The sequence below is a fragment of the Oryzias latipes genome, chromosome 17 (assembly GCF_053564925.1).
Source record: "Oryzias latipes strain Hd-rR chromosome 17, Olatipes_Hd-rR_3.1".
NCBI classification, from domain to species: Eukaryota; Metazoa; Chordata; class Actinopteri; order Beloniformes; family Adrianichthyidae; genus Oryzias; species Oryzias latipes.
This window is the reverse complement of record NC_136253.1, coordinates 35653141-35672928: the sequence shown is the minus strand read 5'-3', so window position 1 is coordinate 35672928 and position 19788 is coordinate 35653141. Positions and strand designations below refer to the sequence as shown.

At 50.6% G+C, this 19788-nt stretch overlaps 1 protein-coding gene across 18 annotated transcripts in view; it reads left to right on the top strand.

Annotated features, from left to right (window-relative positions):
* The window catches only part of LOC101168742 (receptor-type tyrosine-protein phosphatase F), a 145604-nt gene that overhangs the window by 122276 nt on the left and 3540 nt on the right, over positions 1 to 19788 (top strand). For 12 of the 18 annotated variants that reach the window (XM_078935101.1, XM_078935097.1, XM_023965271.2 and 9 more), the window contains 11 exons: positions 1406 to 1518; positions 4147 to 4179; positions 6050 to 6147; positions 10115 to 10238; positions 10313 to 10488; positions 13207 to 13326; positions 13428 to 13582; positions 14246 to 14531; positions 14857 to 15035; positions 17810 to 17936; positions 19242 to 19367. In XM_078935101.1, the coding sequence (XP_078791227.1) occupies positions 1406 to 1518; positions 4147 to 4179; positions 6050 to 6147; positions 10115 to 10238; positions 10313 to 10488; positions 13207 to 13326; positions 13428 to 13582; positions 14246 to 14531; positions 14857 to 15035; positions 17810 to 17936; positions 19242 to 19367 (1537 nt within the window). The remainder of the gene's footprint in view (positions 1 to 1405; positions 1519 to 4146; positions 4180 to 6049; positions 6148 to 10114; positions 10239 to 10312; positions 10489 to 13206; positions 13327 to 13427; positions 13583 to 14245; positions 14532 to 14856; positions 15036 to 17809; positions 17937 to 19241; positions 19368 to 19788) is intronic. The other 6 variants (XM_078935103.1, XM_078935104.1, XM_078935100.1 and 3 more) reach the window with 1 other exon arrangement.

Below are 19788 nucleotides of genomic sequence, written 5' to 3'. Positions count from 1 at the left end.
ATGTGTGCGTCTGTGAGGTTGTGTGTGCGTCTGTGAGAATGTGTGTGCGTCTGTGAGAATGTATGTGTGTCTGTGAGGATGTGTGTGTGTCTGTGAGAATGTGTGTGCGTATGTGAGGTTGTGTGTGTCTGTGAGGATGTGTGTGCGTCTGTGAGGATGTGTGTGCGTCTGTGAGGATGTGTGTGCGTCTGTGAGGATGTGTGTGTCTGTGAGGTGTGTGCGTCTGTGAGGATGTGTGTGCGTATGTGAGGTTGTGCGTGTCTGTGAGGATGTGTGTGCGTCTGTGAGGATGTGTGTGCGTCTGTGAGGATGTGTGTGTCTGTGAGGTGTGTGCGTCTGTGAGGATGTGTGAGGTTGTGTGTGCATCTGTGAGGATGTATGTGCGTCTGTGAGGATGTGTGTGCGTCTGTGAGAATGTGTGTGCGTCTGTGAGAATGTGTGTGTGTCTGTGAGAATGTGTGCGTCTGTGAGGTTGTGTGTGCGTCTGTGAGAATGTGTGTGCGTCTGTGAGAATGTGTGTGTCTGTGAGGATGTGTGTGCGTCTGTGAGGATGTGTGTGTGTCTGTGAGGATTTGTGTGTGTGTCTGTGAGAATGTGTGTGCGTATGTGAGGTTGTGTGCGTCTGTGAGGATGTGTGTGCGTCTGTGAGGATGTGTGTGCGTCTGTGAGAATGTGTGTGTCTGTGAGGTTGTGTGTGCGTCTGTGAGGTTGTGTGCGTCTGTGAGGTTGTGTGCGTTTGTCAGCTTGTGTGTCAACAGCTGTCTGAACAGAAACAGGCTGAGTTTGCCTCTTTCTCCACCTGATGGGCGGCCTATGCTCGACTGACCCGAGCCAGTCCAAGCTGTTCTGTGCCGTTCTGTGCTAAGCATTGCAGGTGCTGCAGAACTGCTCCTATTATCTGGTGTGGTGCCACGCCGCTGATGAGCCAATTACAGCAGCCGCCTGCTTTCTCTCACATTCTGCTCACTGGAAGGACAGTGAGCAGAATGTGCTTTTAATGCGTGCACACACACACACACACATGCATGCATGTGCACACACACACACACGCATGCATGTGCACACACACAGAACACACCTGTGTCTTTACAGACACACATTCTCACAATGCAGCTGTCAGCCTATCTAGACACTGACCCAAACTTGCAGACTCCTGCAACATTCCTGAGGCGCTGCTGTTTTTAACCATAATAGGAGGAAGGTTCTGGTAGCTGCTGTCACAGGAACCGGGCCTCAGAACCTGTTTCCACTGCCATTAAATGGACCATTAACCTCATTGAGTGTGCAAATGAGTGAAAGTGTGTGATATGGAGGCGTAATTGATGTCATATTAAATCATTCTGTCAGTTTCACTTTGTTTGTCAGAGTCTGTTCAGCTCCTCATCGTCTTCTCCTGCCTCCTCAGGAAGCGGGCGTCGCCTCTACCAAAGGACGAGCACTCGGGCGGAGTCAAAGACTCGCTGCTGGGCAACTCCTCCGACCCCGTGGAGATGAGAAGACTCAACTATCAGACCCCAGGTAGGAGCGAACAATCACAGGTGTCTACAGTCCAGGTCTCTCTGATCTCACATTTGTGAAGACGGACGGACAGACGTCAGGGACGCCTCGTTTCAGCTCAGTGTGTCGCAGCACTGAGCTCAGCTTCATCCCCAGATGTCCAGTCCCGCCCACCAGCAGGCCAGCATGTTACCCAGAGAAACGACCCATACCATAATAGTACCGGCTCTGGCCTCCACAGCCTGCAGAGGCGTCATGGTTTAGCCGCAACTCTTTAGTTTTCCTCTGTGATGTTCCCGTCAGAGGCTGATCATCACTGAGCTCCATTTGCTCTGGAAAGCTACTGGATGCTCCTCTCAGGAACATCTGCTTGTTTCAAACCGTGTGGTTGTCGGTGCTAATGATGGCTAATTTAATGACAGCGTCTTTGCACTGAGGGGGGAGTAGCTGCAGGTCGTCTCTGATGGCGTGATGACGCTCTGGGTCCGCCCTCTGTCTGGAAGTGAGAACATCCAGGAGAAGTTTGAAAGGCTAATTATTTTTGCCAGCGTGGCCGGGTGGCAGCGTGAACAGAGTCAGGCGGGAGGAAACTGTCCAAATGCGGCACGTTGATCTGGGGGGGCCACGGCGCCTCCATGAGCTCCTTTCATTCCCTCCAGCTGGTAATGAGTCCTGCTGCCTCTGATGTCAAGGTGAGCGAAGCCGAGGGAACAATGCAGCCCAGAGAAAATGTCAGCCTCCGAATCTGCCAGCGTCCGTGAGCGCGGCTCTTTCTCACAGCTTATTAAAGCCCCCATTTGCCATACACGTGCACGCACACGTGCACGCAGCCCCTTTGAACCCCTGCAGAGGAATTAAGCAGTGCTGCTGCTCTGCCGTCCTCCCACTCCACCTCTCTCATCTTTTGTCTTCCACTTCCCCCGTGGGGTAATCTCCTTTCTTTCCTCGCATTCCTCCTCTCTCTGTACGTCAACACTTATTTCCTTCTCCTTCCCGCTCGCCACTTTTCTGTGATGCTTCAAGCGCGCTGATTATCACAAAAATCACCACGGCTCGGTCAAGAGGGCGACTGAGACGGCAGCCTGAGCGGCGTGAATGTCGAGCGGGCCGCTCGCCCTTTGATTCCCCCAGCAGGTGAACATTCCTGCCCGGATTCTGATGGTTGTTGAGAGCTTCACATCCTGTCTCCCTCACCTCCTCTGTGCCCCTGGGCACTTCGGCAGCAGCTGTTTGCAGTGACCTGCTTTCTCTGTCAGAGCCGCTTCACGGCTTCTCCTTTGAAACGTTTATCGCTGCGACTCGTTTATCGCGGCGTGAAGAGAAGTCTGAGGATTCGGATAAACCGTGAAATTTTGTCTTCTCATTTGATTTGAGGGTTTCTGGCTCCTCTTTGCTTTGGGACATGCGGTGTTGTTTTTGATGGAGAAAGTACGGTGGCCCTAAAGGCCAAATCACATCAACAAAACAATACCGACAAATTTTCTGTTGCTGTTATCTCCATAGCAACCGTTAGATTCTTTGGTCATGTGGGGTTAACTAACAGGTCTTTGCCATTTTGGAAAGTAAACTTTTGGTTTTCCGCTCATTTCCCGTTCTAATGTTTCGTTCAGGAATATTCCAGTCAACCTTTTGGTGAGTTGTTGAGTTTGTGGCGGGGTTCACTCGTTTGCTGGAAGGCGCTGTAAAAATCCGATTCGGTCCTTTAGTCCAGGAACGTCGTTCCAAAATATGAAACTAAATAAAAAGGCAAGTTTTGGAAAAGAAAAGTCATTTCCAGAAATCAAACTGAAACATTAAAAATGTAAACCAGATTAGAAACCAGAAATGGTAGGTATTATGGGATGTCCCTGGTTGGACGTTATTTGGCACAGTGATGTCTTCAAGCAGAAGATATTTCTGGCCACGCCCACTACAAAGGTTCAGTGATTGTTCAATCAACTCTTTACCAGTTTGGCCAAAACATCCGTCACTGTTCGATCAGGGACATCCCATAATACCTGCCTCTTCGTTTCCTTTTTGTAGCATTTCAGTTTGATTTTCTGAAAAGTCTGTTTTACATTTTAGTTTGAGGATTTTGATTTCTAGTTTGTGATGTTGTTTTTTATTCATTGTTTATGATTTTTCTATGTTTGAGCTGAGAAAAGGTTCCTTTAGGAATTCCTCCAGATCCACCAAGCTGCTGTTTTCCTGCAGGCAGAGTTCCTCTGCCCGTCGTTTCTTCCATTATTTCTCAGTCAAAGTGGTCACTTCAAGTACCAAAAGTCTGCAAAGTGCACTTTATGGACTGGAGACTTCACATCCTTTACTGAGCTTCAGCCCTCCTGAAGTGAAAGCTTTGTGAAGTGATTTAGTTACCATGGCAGCAGAAAGCAAGAAAACCACACTGTGTTTACGGCAAACACACACAAACACACACAAAAACACAACGCTACCGCTGAGCGTTTAATGACAAATGTTTGAGGGAAAGTGGGGGATATTTGGAAACATCTGTAATCTGATTACTGAAGTCATACCAGCTGGTTTCTGATCCGCTCCAGTTCACCTCCTGGCAAGAGCTGCTGTCCTCCTGGGGGGGGCGAGGTCCTGGTGGTCCAGCCTCCTCCATTGACGGTTGTTCTTCCTTCCTCCTTTACTGTCTTCTCTCCACAGGTCCCAGCTCTCATCGCTGCCCCAACACTCCAAGTTAGTCTTCTTTCTCACATCCTTCCCCACACGCGCTCTTCTCTCACCCCCCCAAACCCATCCTCCCCCATCGCCAACCTGACAGACATCACATGCTTACCAGATCATAGCCTCTGGCACTACAACCATGTGGCGATAGCATCCTCATGGCTGCAAACTTCCCAGAACAAGTGCAGGTTCACTTACAACAGAGCGGCCCTGGCGGTAAGGCGGCGCGGGCGGCAGAGCGGCGTGGGTGCTAAAGCGGCGCGGGTGATAAAGCGGCGCGGGTGGTAAAGCGGCGCGGGTGGTAAAGCGGCGCGGGCGGTAGAGCGGCGCGGGCGGTAGAGCGGCGCGGGCGGCAGAGCGGCGTGGGTGGTAAAGCGGTGCGGGCGGTAGAGCGGCGCGGGCGGCAGAGCGGCGTGGGTGGTAAAGCGGCGCGGGTGCTAAAGCGGCGCGGGTGATAAAGCGGCGCGGGTGGTAAAGCGGCGCGGGCGGTAGAGCGGCGCGGGCGGCAGAGCGGCGTGGGTGCTAAAGCGGCGCGGGTGCTAAAGCGGCGCGGGTGATAAAGCGGCGCGGGTGGTAAAGCGGCGCGGGCGGTAGAGCGGCGCGGGCGGTAGAGCGGCGTGGGTGGTAAAGCGGTGCGGGCGGTAGAGCGGCGCGGGCGGCAGAGCGGCGCGGGTGGTAAAGCGGTGCGGGCGGTAGAGCGGCGCGGGCAGTAAGGTGGCCCTGGCAGTAAGGCGGCGCGGGCGGTAGTGCGGCGCTGGTGCCAAAGCGGCGGTAGAGTGGCCCTGGCGGTAAGGCGGCGCGGGTGCTAAAGCGGCGCGGGCGGTAGAGTGGCCCTGGCGGTAGAGTGGCCCTGGCGGTAAGGCGGCGCGGGTGCTAAAGCGGCGCGGGCGGTAGAGCGGCGCGGGCAGTAAGGTGGCCCTGGCGGTAAGGCGGCGCGGGCGGTAGTGCGGCGCTGGTGTCAGAGCGGCGCGGGCGGTAGAGCGGCGCGGGCAGTAAGGTGGCCCTGGCGGTAAGGCGGCGCGGGCGGTAGAGCGGTGTGGTTTTGACAACTTGACTCACCACCCATCACAGTTGTTCTTTGTAGCGTCTCTGCAGGGATGGACTGGTGTTGGACGTTGTTGGTTGATCTTCTGACTCTCAGAAAAAGTTTATTTTAAAGTTTTTTTGTTCCAACTTTCCTTCAAAACACTAATTTAGTGAAAACAGTTTTATTTCCAAACTGAACCTTTTGTTGATAAAATATTGTTAGAAATGTAAAAATACTTCATGAAATAAACAGGAAGTTGAACCCTCAGCTTGTAAAGCCCCTCCTGCCCCCCTCCCCCGTCATGGTTAAACGTTAATTCTCATTAACGGTCAGGATCTCTTTAGAGCGTTGAACCTGTGCGGCGCCCGGTGGCGTGTTTTTGTTGAACAGAAGCTCAGTAGGAGTGGGGTGGTTTTTTTTTTTAAACAAATCCAGCCAAAAAGCTCCAGGCCGGGCGGCGGTCTTTGGTCCGGATGGGGGGGGTCAGGGTAACGGGTTCAGACCGGTGACCCGTCAGGAAGGCGTGACGGATCTGTGGAGGCTTCCTGCTCCACCTCCACCCCCGCAGAGCTTTGTGGAGCGGGGGTGGGCAAAGTCTGCCCCCCCCGAGCATGCTCACCCAGCCGCTCATGCACATCTCCGTGTGGCCCCCCACCTCTGTCCCCCTCACGTAGCATGGCGATGTCACCGGTCTGTTCCAGCTTGAATCTCCTCCTCATACGTGGTTGCAGACCCCCCCCTCACTGTCTCACAGTCACCTCATGGTCCCACCGGCAGCCTCACGGTCCGGCCGTCGTGTGTTCGAGTCCCTGTCGGACCCACCGGCTCTCACCGTGCCCCTCCCCTCTCTTTCAGGGATGAGAGAGCACCCCCCCATTTCGGTGGCGGCGCTGGCCGACCACATCGAGCGGCTGAAGGCCAACGACAGCCTGCGCTTCTCCCAGGAGTACGAGGTGAGTCCGAGACGCCGCGGTTCCGGTGTCGGGGGGGGGGGGGGGACCTCGTGGTGCACTAATGCATTATGGGAGACGTCCTTTTCCGACATTTTCAGTCATTTTTACAACTCTATTACAAATCCCACCAGGAAAGCGACACTTCCATTAAACGCTGGGAGATGCTTTTTCTCCGAGCTGGCAGGTGGCGAGCCGCCTCAGCAATCTGCTCGCCGTTTCCCGGAGGAATGGGATTTTGCGGGCGGTCTCTCCAATGCAACTCAGTGAGGGATTATCTCTTGTCAGTGTTCTTCTTCACAGCCAAAAAAGAAAAGAAGATAAGGGCCACAAATTTGCATTTAAAGTGGAACATAGTTGGTTTGGGGTTTAAGCAAGGCCGGCTGGAGGGAAAAGGTATTCCTGCAAACAGAAAAACACAATTTGTCTTTTATTTATTTGCTCTGATTGTCGGAGCTGTCCGCTCTAATCAGCTGTGCTCCTCTGACGGATTAGATCGGGCGGCTGCAGCTTTTACTGGGAAGGTGGCGTTCTTGCTGGGGCGTCGGCGTGAACAGCAGGCGTTTGCTGAGCGCGCTCCGTTCCCCCAGAGACGCCATTTATGAATAACGACGTCTTTATCACACGTCTGTTCACGTTTTTTATTCCTGATCAAGTTAACTCTGGACATCCCGGAACACGTTTCCTCCTCTCTGATCACATGACTTTCTGTGTCCAATCGCGTTGCAGACTGCAACATTTAATAACTGATTCAAAAAGATTGGATTATTTAAATGTGAAAAGATGTTTGCTTAAAAAAAGAGATTAATGTTTGTTCCTGTAAACAAGACTTAACTGAACAACAAGACGTTTAGATTTAATAATTAATGTCGTTTGTTTCACAGCAGAACCTGATTATTTTTTATTCTGTTCAGGTTTTACAAAATTTAAACGTTGATAATGGATTTCAGAATACGAGTCCTCTTTTGATTCTTCAAAATAAAAGTGAAACATGTATTACCACAGGGCAGCCATGGTGTAATGGTACAGCGGTCGACCTTTGATTGGAAGTTCACAGGTTGGGTTCCTGCCCTGTGTTGAAGTGTCCTTGGGCAAAGCCCCCATTGTGGTTGAGGTTGGAACCGTCGGTGTGTGAATAAGTGTGTTTGTGGATGAATGGAACGGAAACACGTCATCCATTAAACTATAATCTATAGGTTTGAGAGAATGGAAACCACGACTGTTCTGCAGCACAAACACGGTCAAACGCTCAATCATAGATAATATTTGTTTCCACATTCATTTCTGTTTCAGATTTATTTTGCATTTTTATCCCAAATTAGCCAAACGTCCATCACTGAGACAGACTTCTGTTTTTGTTAACGCTGAATATTTCATTTCTGAATCCAGTTTTTAGAAGCGTGATGCTGGAGCCTGAATGATGTCATAAATATGTGTCGTTTTTTTACAAAACCGTTTGTTTTCTTGAGAGTCGACGTCTCTTCTTTGTTTACAATCATTTCTTTGTGGCAGATCTGACTCTGAGTCTGAAACTGCAAACGATGTTAAACATGAGAGTAAAGCTTCATGAAAACAAACTAAAGCTCAAATTCAGTCAGTTTAACGCAGATAAAAACAATTTATAGATTATGTCATTTTTGTGTTCTGAACATACCTGCATAGTATCATGAAAACACGTACAGTCAGGACCATAAATATTTGGACAGAGACACATTCTTTCTAATTTAGTGTCTGTACATTACCACAGTGAATTTGAAATAAAACAACTCAGATGCCATTGAAGTGCAGACTTTCAGCTTTTATTTCATTGGTTGAACAAAAAGATTCCATAAAAATGTGAAAAACTAAAGCATTTCTTAAACTCAATCCCTTCATTTCATGGGCTTGTCAGTAATTGGACAAATGAAATAACTGAAACCAAATGGTCATTCCTAATATGTGGTTGTTGGCAATGACAGCCTGAAGTCTTGAACTCATGGACATCACCAGATGCTGGTTTTCTCCTTCTGAATGCTCTTCCAGGCCTTTACTGCAGCAGCAAACAGTTGCTGTTTGTTTGTGGGCCTTTCTGTCTGAAGTTTAGTCTTCAACAAGTGAAATGCTGCTCAATGGGGTTCAGATCAGGTGACTGACTTGGACATTTAAGAATATTCCACTTCTTTGCTTTAATAAACTCCTGAGTTGCTTTGCCTGTATGTTTTGGGTCGTTGTCCATCTGGATTATGAAACGCCGTCCAATCAGTTTGGCTGCATTCACCTGGATCTGCACAGACAGGGCTGCATTCACCTGGATCTGCGCAGACAGTCTGTCTCTGAACACCTCAGAATTCATTGGGCTGCTTCTGTCCTGTGTCACGTCATCAATAAACACTAGTGTCCCAGTGCCACTAGCAGCCATGCAGGCCCAGACCATCACACTGCCTCCACCGCGTTTTACTGATGATGTAGTGTGCTTTGGATCAGGAGCTTCTCCACGCCTTCTCCATACTTTTCTCTAGCCATCATTCTGGTAGAGGTTGATTTTGGTTTCTTCTGTCCAAAGAATGTTTTTCCAGAACTTTTTTAGATGCTTTTTATCAAAGTCCAATCTAGCCTTCCTATTCTTGAGGCTCATGAGTGGCTTCCATCTTGCAGTGTTCCCTCTGGATCTACTTTCATGCAGTCTTCTTTTGGTTGGTAGACTTGGATATTGATCCGCCTACCTCCTGGAGAGTGTTGTTCACTTGGTTGGCTGTTGTGAACGGGTTCCTCTTCACCATGAAATGATTCTGCCATCATCCACCACTGTTGTCTTCCGTGGACGTCCAGGTCTTTTTGTGTTGCTGAGTTCGCCAGTGCTTTCTTTCTTTCTCAGGATGAACCACAGTGTTGATGTTGCCACTCCTAATACTGTAGCAGTTTCTGGTTTCATGGTTTTTTTCTGTTTTCTCAGCTTAATGATGGCTCCTTTCACCTGCATGCAGAGCTCCTTTGACCGCATGTTGTCTGTTCACAGCAAAATCTTCAAAATGCAGCACGAGTCCTCTAATCAACTCCAGGCCTTTTATCTGCTTCACTCATGATGACATAACAAGGGAATTGCCCACACCTGCCCATGCAATAGCATGGAAGTCAATTGTCCAATTACTTACCATGAAATGAAGGGATTGTGTTTCAAAAATGCTTTAATTTTTCACATTTTTATGCAATCTTTTTGTTCAACCCATGGAATAAGAGCTGAAAGTCTGCACTTCAATGGCATCTGAGTTGTTTCTTTTGAAATTCACTGTGGTAATGTACAGAAACTAAGTTAGAAAGAATGTGTCTCTGTCCAAATATTTATGGTCCTGACTGTACGTCTGTGCCAAATTCAGCACATATAGCAGGAACCCCCCCCCCTTCTGCATTAGTGTAACTGAATCAAACAGCAGCTTCAGCTGCAGGCGGCCTGTTTCCCTCCTGAACATCCATTCAGAGCAGGAGCCTCACCTCTCCATCTCACCTGTTTGGGGGATACCCCCCCCCGGCAGGTTCACTGGATGGTAACAGCGGCAGAGGGTCTGGCCGAGCTCGTCCGCTCTGACTCTGGTGGTTGAGGAACTTCTCCGTTTGTCACGTGGAGTTCAGCAGCAGCGTTTCCTGCGGTTTAAACCGCCTTCAGAGCTGCTGCTGCTCCAGGAGGGGAAACGTTCCTGGAGGTCTCTGCTCCCGAAGAACAGGAGCGTCCTGCAGGGGTCTGCAGGTTTGAGTCCGTCCGGTCAGGATTTAGTTTTACATTCATATTCATGTTCTCGTTAGAGTGTTTGTGGGGGGGTGTTGAGAAAAAGAACAGAGAAACTGAAGATGACATTTCGGAGGAGGGTTCAAACTCTCGGCGGTTACCTGGTTAAACCCGTCAGACTCCACGTGGCGGCGCGTTCCTAGGCTCCTCCCACATTCCTGAAGTCCCTCCTCTGCAGTCTCATCCTCTTCTCCGTCTGTCCCCCCCCAGTCCATTGATCCGGGCCAGCAGTTCACCTGGGAACACTCCAACATGGAGGTGAACAAACCGAAGAACCGCTATGCAAACGTCATCGCCTACGACCACTCCAGGGTGGTGCTGACCTCCATCGACGGTAGGAGCTTCACCTCCTTCTAGTTTGTTTGGACACAGTCCCGAGGTGACGATCGCCGTTTGTCTCGCTCACAGCCGTGCCCGGCAGCGACTACATCAACGCCAACTACATCGACGGCTACAGGAAGCAGAACGCCTACATCGCCACTCAGGGGCCGCTGCCGGAGACGCTCAGCGACTTCTGGAGGATGGTGTGGGAGCAGAGGTCCAGCACCGTCATCATGATGACCCGACTGGAGGAGAAGTCCCGGGTGAGTGCTGACACACACACGCACGGGCGTGCACGCTCACAGACGTGCACGTTGAAATGACTGACAGCATTTGATTCATTGTGTGAGTTTAAAGGTGCAGCTTCCTGGTTGTCGTGCTTTGAAGGACTCACAGGAACTGCTGGAGAACAGGAGAATAGAGTTGATGTTTCTGATGCTCAACAATGCAACAGTTAGGATGTCTGCAGTGCAGCCGGCTGAGGCCGTCCCGCAGCCGGACGCAGGCCGCCCTGCCACAGCCGTGGACGCGTCGTTACCTGCTGCATGTGCAGCAACATTTCCACTATTTGGAGACTTTCTGCTCATCCTGAGGAAGAGCTCAGCTCTCATTTCTTTGGTGTTTATTTTTAAGGTCACAGTCAGACTCTCATTTGCAGGCGGCGTTCTCTGTCTGGCCCTCCAAAGCCACGGCGCTATAATCAGATTCCTGCAGCTGGAGCTAAAGAGGATTGTCGGCCGTCGTCATCTGTGTGCTTCTTAAAAACACCGAGCTAATAAAAGGAAGGGGAAGACAGAACTTCAGCTTCAAAGCTGGAATTGCTTTAAATAATTACCATCATATAATCAGCCTCACAAACTCCTCAGAGAAAAAGGCAGCCCCCCCCCCCCCCCCCCCCCCCACGTCTGTGAGACGATGCGGTAAAGAAAGACCAGGAATTAAACAGAAGCACCAATGAAGGCGCTCCTTTAGCTGAATCTTAATGTTTTTTTACGTTACCTGGAGTTCAGATCATCCAGACTAAAGCCTTAAAAATGGAAAAAAAAAAAAAGATCTTCTGTTTTTTATCCCCCCCCCATATTCCATCATTCATTAGGAGAAACGATGAGGCGTCTTCCTGGATCTGAGGATATTTACTCTGAGAACCAGGATGCTTTTCATCACATGACTTTTATTACGCAGACGATCGATGCTGAGGATGCGCGTTTCCTCTCAAACGCCGTTCTATACATTTAATGTGTCAGAGTGTCACTTTCAGAGGCTGCGCTGCTGCAGACGCAGCTGCACATTCACACGCGGGGATGAAATAAAGACAAACGCTGCAACACCAGCAATTTAAAAAGAAATGAGGCCTCCTCCGAGTTTGCTTTGACGTCTGCACACGTTTCCAGAAACAGCAGAGTTCAGCTCCACGCCGCGTTTCTTACTGCCTACGTCAGTAAAACGCGAGCTGGACGTCCGACCAGAAGATGCTGGAACGTTCTGCACTGATCAGTGAGAGCTTCATGGATGGAACAGGAAGTTCTTTAGAGGTTTTGGTAGTAAACTGTCCCTTCAGGGGTGTGTCCCATTTCAAATATTACTAATTGATGTCCTGCCATTGAAGTGAATCTGCTGCTACGGAGCGATCCAGAGTGTTGTGAGCAGAAGCCAAAGGGATTCTGGGATGTGTGTTTTACAGCGGAGTAGAAGGCTGGCGTGTTCTGCGGCGTGTTGTCTTTGTGCGGCTCTCATAGGGGAGCTGCAAACACGCTTCTGTAGCAAAGTTTGTTTTCCCAGCTCCGCCTGAAACCGTGGAGCGTGCGTGGCGTTTGGGGAGCGGCCGCGACGCGTCTTTAAAAGACGCCGCATCAGAAAGTCTGTCAGAAGCTGAACATTAAGGTCAGCAGGGAGAACTGCTGCTGTGGTGAACGGCTTTGTTTCTGCACACTGACTGCAGATGGAGGGAGGTGGGCGGAGTCTGTCCAGGCATTCATAGATGGCCAATTAGAGAGGAGCCTCATGAAAGGTGGACAGATGCTCGCTCCGGCTTCTCCTGGAAACGCCTCCACATAATCCAAGAGCTTCCTGCTAAGCCGCTCACTGGAGCTGTGAGAGATCTCTGTTTCCCACCTTCCTCGGTCAACTTTTTCTTTTCTCCGTTCCAAAATAAGTTCTCAGCACATATGGCGGTGAGTCAGCCTCCAACCTCCAACCACTCGAGCAGCTGGTTTCTTCTGCCAGAGAGCAGCAGCTGGACAAACATGAGGAGATCCCACAGCAGCAGATCTCTGCTTCCTCTGCTCACTTCTCCTGCAAAAACACAAACTATGGAGGTCAGAAAGCTGAGATACTACACACTCTGTGTGTGTGTGCGCACAACTCAAGGTTCAGAGTTGTGCGTTCCATCCATTAGTGCAGTTTCTGCCTGAACAGGAGCAGCCTCTGGTTCTTTTGCATGTTTGAATGACCAGAACCCGGTTCTGCTGAAGGTTTTGGGTGGGTTGGATGAACACAGACATGAGGAGCTGCAGACAGAACCAGCCATGAACTCTGGCTTGTTGTAGCAGCTCTCTGATTGCGTGTTTTAAAAAGCGCCTGAATCCTGACGGATCGTGTTTTCCACTCTGATGAAGCTTCTGTGCCAAAGCCAGAGCGGCTCTGAACCCTGACATGTTTCAGAAACCTGCTGAATTGGAGCCTTCTCACAGACGCTGCACATATGGAGCCAGGTGGTGCGACCTGCTGTCCCCCCTCGCAGGAGGCCGCCCCGGGTACTTAAACACACCTCCCTCCACAATGCAGGCGGCGCCGTCACAGACGCACCGATGCCTGATTGACGATGATCACCGGTGGGCGCGTGCTGCAGCAGGGCCCTGTGAAGCAGGAGCCGTCCTCGGGTTTTAGAATGGACCTGTGGTGTGACCTCCTCAGCGGTCTGGACGCTCCACGCTGGACGCCAGCTCTGTCCTGACAGCCCGCCCTTTCTCTCCCTCTGCCAGGTGAAGTGTGACCAGTACTGGCCGTCGCGAGGAACCGAGACCTACGGGATGATCCAGGTCACCATGCTGGACACCGTGGAGTTGGCCACCTACAGCGTCCGAACCTTCGCTCTCTACAAGGTAAAGGAACCCCCCCCCCGTATTGCCCCAGCATGAGGCGTCTGTGTTTAACAGCTGTCCAGGTCTTCTTCTAAAATCCAACTCACCTGCCCCCCCCCCAGAATGGCTCCAGTGAGAAGAGAGAGGTGAGGCAGTTCCAGTTCATGGCCTGGCCAGACCACGGGGTCCCCGAGTACCCCACACCCATCCTGGCCTTCCTGCGGCGGGTCAAGGCCTGCAACCCCCTGGACGCAGGCCCCATGGTGGTCCACTGCAGGTGAGGACGCCGCCGTACCGGAGGGGAACCTCTGATGAAGATCCGTCTCACTTTAGCTAAGATTTAGAAGCTCGTGAAAACGTCCGTCTAAGAAAAGTGTTTTACCGCCTTAAAACATTTAGTTTTGGTAAAAAATAAAGATCACGACTGTGCAGTTTTCAGGGGGGGGCGAACATTTGAGCTCCAGTTTTATAGAAAAATACATCCAGGATTTTATCTGATCGCGATCAAAGATTGATGTACATTTGGAAAACTGAACATGTTTTATACAGGAGACACTGCACTGAGCAGATTGATTGACAGTAGTCTGCAGCCAATCAGGTTGCAGAACAGAAAATCCCACCAGAAAATATGGAAAGTGTGAATGGTCACTATAGTGAGGGAAGACTGCACCTCATTAACACGGAAGATGACACCTAGAGAACACGCAGTCTTTGACAGACGTGATTGACGTGACGTTGATGGCGTAAACACGCCCCCTGCGTTGCATATCACCCACTTTTCTCCGCGTAAACACTGGAATGGCGGTAAACACTGGAGTTTTGATCACGCTAATGAGACGGGTCTCAGACGTGTGGATCAAACATGACATCAACGATCTTCTCTGAGCCTCAGTACATCCGTGCATCATTTCGGGTTTTGATGTGTGCGTCCGTCTGTCAGCGCCGGCGTGGGCAGGACCGGCTGCTTCATCGTGATCGACGCCATGCTGGAGCGCATGAAGCACGAGAAGACGGTGGACATCTACGGACACGTGACGTGCATGCGTGCGCAGAGGAACTACATGGTCCAGACAGAGGACCAGTACATCTTCATCCACGAGGCCCTGCTGGAGGCCGCCACCTGCGGCAACACCGAGGTCCCGGCGCGCAACCTGTACGCCCACATCCAGAAGCTCACCCAGCCCCCGCCCGGCGAGACCGTCACTGCCATGGAGCTGGAGTTCAAGGTGTGTGGAGCAGGGGGGGTCAAATGTCACCTAATGCTTGAAGGATCTCCGCCTTGTCAGTGGGGGGGGGGGGATGTTTTATTGTTGAACTGAGTCAAAGGTGTGTGTGTGGGGGGGGGGCTTCAGTCTGCTGAATCAGCCGATGTGCAGGAATTTATCCCTGTGACATTGGTGCTGAGACCCCCCCCACTTACACGAGTGTGTAAGTGACCCGTCAGGGTCAATCGGTCAATGCCCACTGACGGTGCACAGCAGCCTACAAAGACCATGATGCTCTCTGTCAGATCCAGCTGTGGCTCTGACGCGTTCTGGTCTGTTCCAACAGCGGCTGGCCAACTCCAAGGCCCACACGTCCCGCTTCATCAGCGCCAACCTGCCCTGCAACAAGTTCAAGAACCGGCTGGTCAACATCATGCCGTTCGAGTCCACCCGCGTCTGCCTGCAGCCCATCCGCGGCGTGGAGGGCTCCGACTACATCAACGCCAGCTGCATCGACGGATACAGGTCAGCCTCACCTGAAGACCGTGGGGTGTTTCCCTTTAACCCAGTGCTTCTCAAATAGTGGGGGGCGCGAAGCGATGCCGGGGGGGGCGCGCGGTGTTGGCGGTTTTAGGCACAGGTACTACGGGCAATTGTCCGGTGCGCAAATTTAACGTGGGGGCGATGGTGACAGCAGCTCAGTGCTTGGAAAGAAAATCTGGTCCACTATTCGGTTCCTATTGTCTGTTCTATCACAGTTTGTAACAGCCCCCGTTACGGGGGGGGGCATAACATTTTCTTTTTTCTGGGGGGGGGCCTGGCAAAAAATAATTGAGAAGCACTTCTTTAACCCCTGCAGAGCCGACGCTCTTCCACCACCGTAACTCTTCATCCGTTACCATCCGGCGAAGGCGTCGGCTCTGTGCTTCATCTGCAGCTGAAGTCAGATTCCCTGCAGTAGAAAGGCTCAGGTCCCCATGGCAGAATGGACAATGGGAGGGGCTTAATGATCAGATCGCTGTGGCGTCTCAGCTCAGCTCCTCCGGCTTGTTGTGCTGGCGGCGGCGGCGCTGCGTTTGATATCTGTATGAGAACAGGAAGTGACAGACTGACGACCCGATGCATTAAAGCCAGGATTTAGTGAGCGTGAAACCGGTGCCGCCTAGTTTTGGGCCGTGGCAGAGATGACCCCCCCCCCCCACACACACACACACAAACACACACACAAACACACCACCACCTTTTCCTCCTCTGGCCTGCTGGTAAGGGGGGGGGGGGGTGTTCCATGTTGCTGTGTAAATAGCTTAATTGCAGCAATTGTGTCTTATGCTCACCCCCCTCCCCCGAACATGGTGGCAGGCATGCGGGTGGGGGGGCTGCTGTCTGTAGCAGCGCCGCTGTGTAATTAAGCTGCTTGCATAAATAAAGCTAAATGGGGGCCCCCAGTACCCTGCACCCCAGAGCCATCATCGCTGTGTCATGATTCCAGCGATGATGGGGGGAGGGGGGACAGGCCTGGTCTGTATTTTGGTTGGGGGGGGTCATGTAGGCGTGAGAGGATCATTAACTTAAAACGCTGCACTCACCCTTTCCCCCCCACCCCCCCGCCCATCGCTCCTCTCTTCATGATGGAACGTTTTCAGATTTCTGCTTTATCTTTTTTGTGCCCCCCCCCCCGATCTGTCTCTGTTGGCGCCCATGAGCCCCTGAGCGTATTTTGTACTCTCCCGGTTCCACATTGGCGGCCAGCCCGCAACGCCGCCATCAGGCGTTCAGCGGCGCCTCAGACGGTAAACGTGCAGAGCTGCTGCCCGCATAAACACCCACACCTGCATGCAGGTTGACATGTGCAACAAACACCTGAGCGTGTTTGTTTGCTCTTGTGTGGCGGAGATAAAGCCTTCCTGCTGAGCGGCGCGGCGCTGCCACCCAGTGGCGAGTGAGGGAACTGCGCCGGGATGAAGTCACGTAGGACAGCAGCAGGATGAGCTCATCGCTGGAGCCTCATCACCCCCCCCCCCCCATCTGCGCTGTGGGACAGGACAAAGGGGGGGGGACTATTATTGATAATCACTGAAACAGTACTTAAATGAACAATAGTTCGTTTTTAGACGCTTTAATTAATGCCGTAACCCTTGTGTTATCTTAAATGACCCCCCCCTTCCATTGAATTGTTCTCCCTACCATGACAAAGGTGGATAAAGGTGGACAGATTTCATGTAATCCATGGACACCACTGAAGATCACAAATCATTGAAGAAAAAAGGTTCAGAGCACTGTCTAGTGGGTCTAGATGACCCAACATTAAAGGGCCTAGGATAGAACATGGGATAAATAATTTCATCAGACAGACGGATGCACAAAACTGAAATGAAAGTTTGATTTTATGATCTGGTATGACTGACAGATCTTTGCAGGAGCCCTAGAGGCTTCGTTTAGCAAAGATTGATGGATTTCAAGCAATTTAAAACAGACAAGGAAAGACAAGAGAATAAAAATAAACAGATATATCAAATCTATTTAAGATGTTTATTCATAAACTGATTAGAAGACATGTTAATGATGCTGTTGTCTTAACATTTGCTCCATAAATACACATTTATACATCCAGCACACACAACACATTGGATGTCTTTACCACAGCAGACAAAAAGAATTTCCCCATTGTGGGATTAAAAAATCCATCTAATCTGATCTAATTTGATGTAATGATTGTCAGATAGTTTAATTGCTTGAAAGGAACAGAGAAGAAGTGAATTTCTATAATCTTTGAGGATTTAACCCTTGATTTGTGATCTTCACTGGTGTCCATGGATGGCATGAAATCCTCTCCACCTTTATCATGGTGGGGAGAACACGTCAATGGAAGGGCCGGGTCATCTGGACCCCAAAGGATAGCACAAGGGTTACTTCACCTTTTTATTACATAATTACCATAATCCGGTTCTTAACATTCATTTACAGTTGATCATTTTTTAGTCCAAGGTGGAAACAGAATCATCAGGAAGTCATAAATAAAGTGAGAAACGATTAAACAGATGAGACAAACTAAAGATTTAGGAAAATCTGAGCTGGATTATTTTCATTCTTCTGGGTGGTGAACAGGCAGAATCTGGGTTTGACGAACCGCCTCTGTTTGGATCAGAACAGAACCTCTGGAAATCTGTCCGTCATATTGGGGTTTTTCCAGCTGTGCTTCTGCAGTGATGCTATGCAGCTGGCTCCACGTGTCGTTAATGCACAATCCTTGGCTTTTGTCTCCTGAACTTTGACCTTTATTCCTCCGTTTCTCGGTGCAGACAGCAGAAGGCGTACTTGGCCACGCAGGGACCCCTGGCTGAGACCACCGAGGACTTCTGGAGGATGCTGTGGGAGCACAACTCCACCATCGTGGTCATGCTCACCAAGCTGCGAGAGATGGGCCGGGTAAAAGCATTTCCTGAACCCCCCCACACACAGGGTCTGCTGCTGGAGCACGGCGCTGAACCGTAACGTTCTCCTCACTGCGCTCATCCTGGATTCAAACCAGGACGCTTTGAAGAACGTCAGGAATTGGCTGCATTCCAGGCATAACCCTGCAGCGCACAGACCCGCTGCATGTTTCCAGCTGTGCTGTGACGCCTTGGAGGAAAACGACGATACATTAATGCTGCTGGTCATGATGCTGAGCTTTAACCATCTCTAAACGTCGGCAGGAAGTGAAGCTGGAGCTCAGTCGCACTAAACCAGTCTTTTTCAACCAGTGTGCCGCGGCACACTAGTGTGCCGTGGGAGATGGTCAAGTGTGCCGTGGAAAATTGCCCTCATTCACTGATCTAAAAACATTTCCCATCTCCAGGATTTCAGCTCTCTGTTCATCCAAACAGGCCTTGATAAAACACTGAGGAGTTAGGAATATAAAAGATCGTAAAATACCTTTTCTTTGCGTTTATTTTATTTTATTAAAGACATTTTGATAAGAATGACGTACCGCGATTCAGCTGCAGCTCCGGCTGTATTTGGGAAAAGTCCCGCCCCTTTAACTGTCTCCACCAATCATTCTTGAGGGGCTTAATCACATGTCATCAGTCTAACCAATCAGAAGTGGTTAAAGTCTTCACTTCCTTGTCCCGATTTAGCTCATAAAGTCGCTCAGTTCTAACAAAAATACCAGCTAAAGCTCGTCTTTTGCGCTGTAGCTTTCCACAGAATCCGGTATCAGACCGTGGAACAAGTGAACAAAACAATGAAGCTCCGAAAACCGATCTCCGGCCGTTTTATGCACTACATCTCCCATGATGCATTGGGTTGTGAGAGTGACAGGGCACAAGGAGATCTGTCGTTAGACGTCTTGAAACCAACGAACACACATCAAACTATTTTTAAATCTTCTAACTTAACTTTTATTGAATCTTTTAGAAAAAAACAGCTGCAGTTTCCAGCTTTTTCTGCAACAATTATCTCAAAAATGCATGTGAGATTGTGGAGGGGCTGTAGATCAATACAGACTATGAGTTTATCCTTCTTTTTTTAAATTTTTGGATGCTGGTGTGCGGCGGGATTTTTTTTAAGGTTAAAGTGTGCCGTGGCTCAGAAAAGGTTGAAAAACGCTGCACTAAACTGAAGCTCTGTGGGTTTTCCATCCAAACTTCCTGAGAGAAACGGGGGGAGCAGAAACATTCTGTGTTTGTTCACAAGATACCCAGAATGCTTTAGGAAGCAGGAAAAAACCTTCTGTCTGTGTCTCTGCAGGAAAAGTGCCATCAGTACTGGCCTGCAGAGCGCTCGGCCCGGTACCAGTACTTTGTGGTGGACCCCATGGCTGAATACAACATGCCCCAGTACATTCTTCGAGAGTTCAAGGTCACAGACGCCCGGGTATGTCTGCTCCGTCATGTCTGCTCCGTCCTGTCTGCTTTGTCCTGTCTGCTCCGTCCTGTCTGCTTTGTCCTGTCTGCTCCGTCATGTCTGCATTGTCCTGTCTGCTCCGTCCCGTCTGCTTTGTCCCGCCTGCTCTGTCCCGTCTGCTCCGTCCCGTCTGCTCTGTCCTGTCTGCTCCGTCCCGTCTGCTTTGTCCCGCCTGCTCTGTCCTGTCTGCTTTGTCCTGTCTGCTCCGTCATGTCTGCTCTGTCCTGTCTGCTTTGTCCTGTCTGCTCCGTCCCGTCTGCTCTGTCCTGTCTGCTTTGTCCTGTCTGCTCCGTCCCGTCTGCTTTGTCCCGCCTGCTTTGTCCCGCCTGCTCTGTCCTGTCTGCTTTGTCCTGTCTGCTCCGTCATGTCTGCTCTGTCCTGTCTGCTTTGT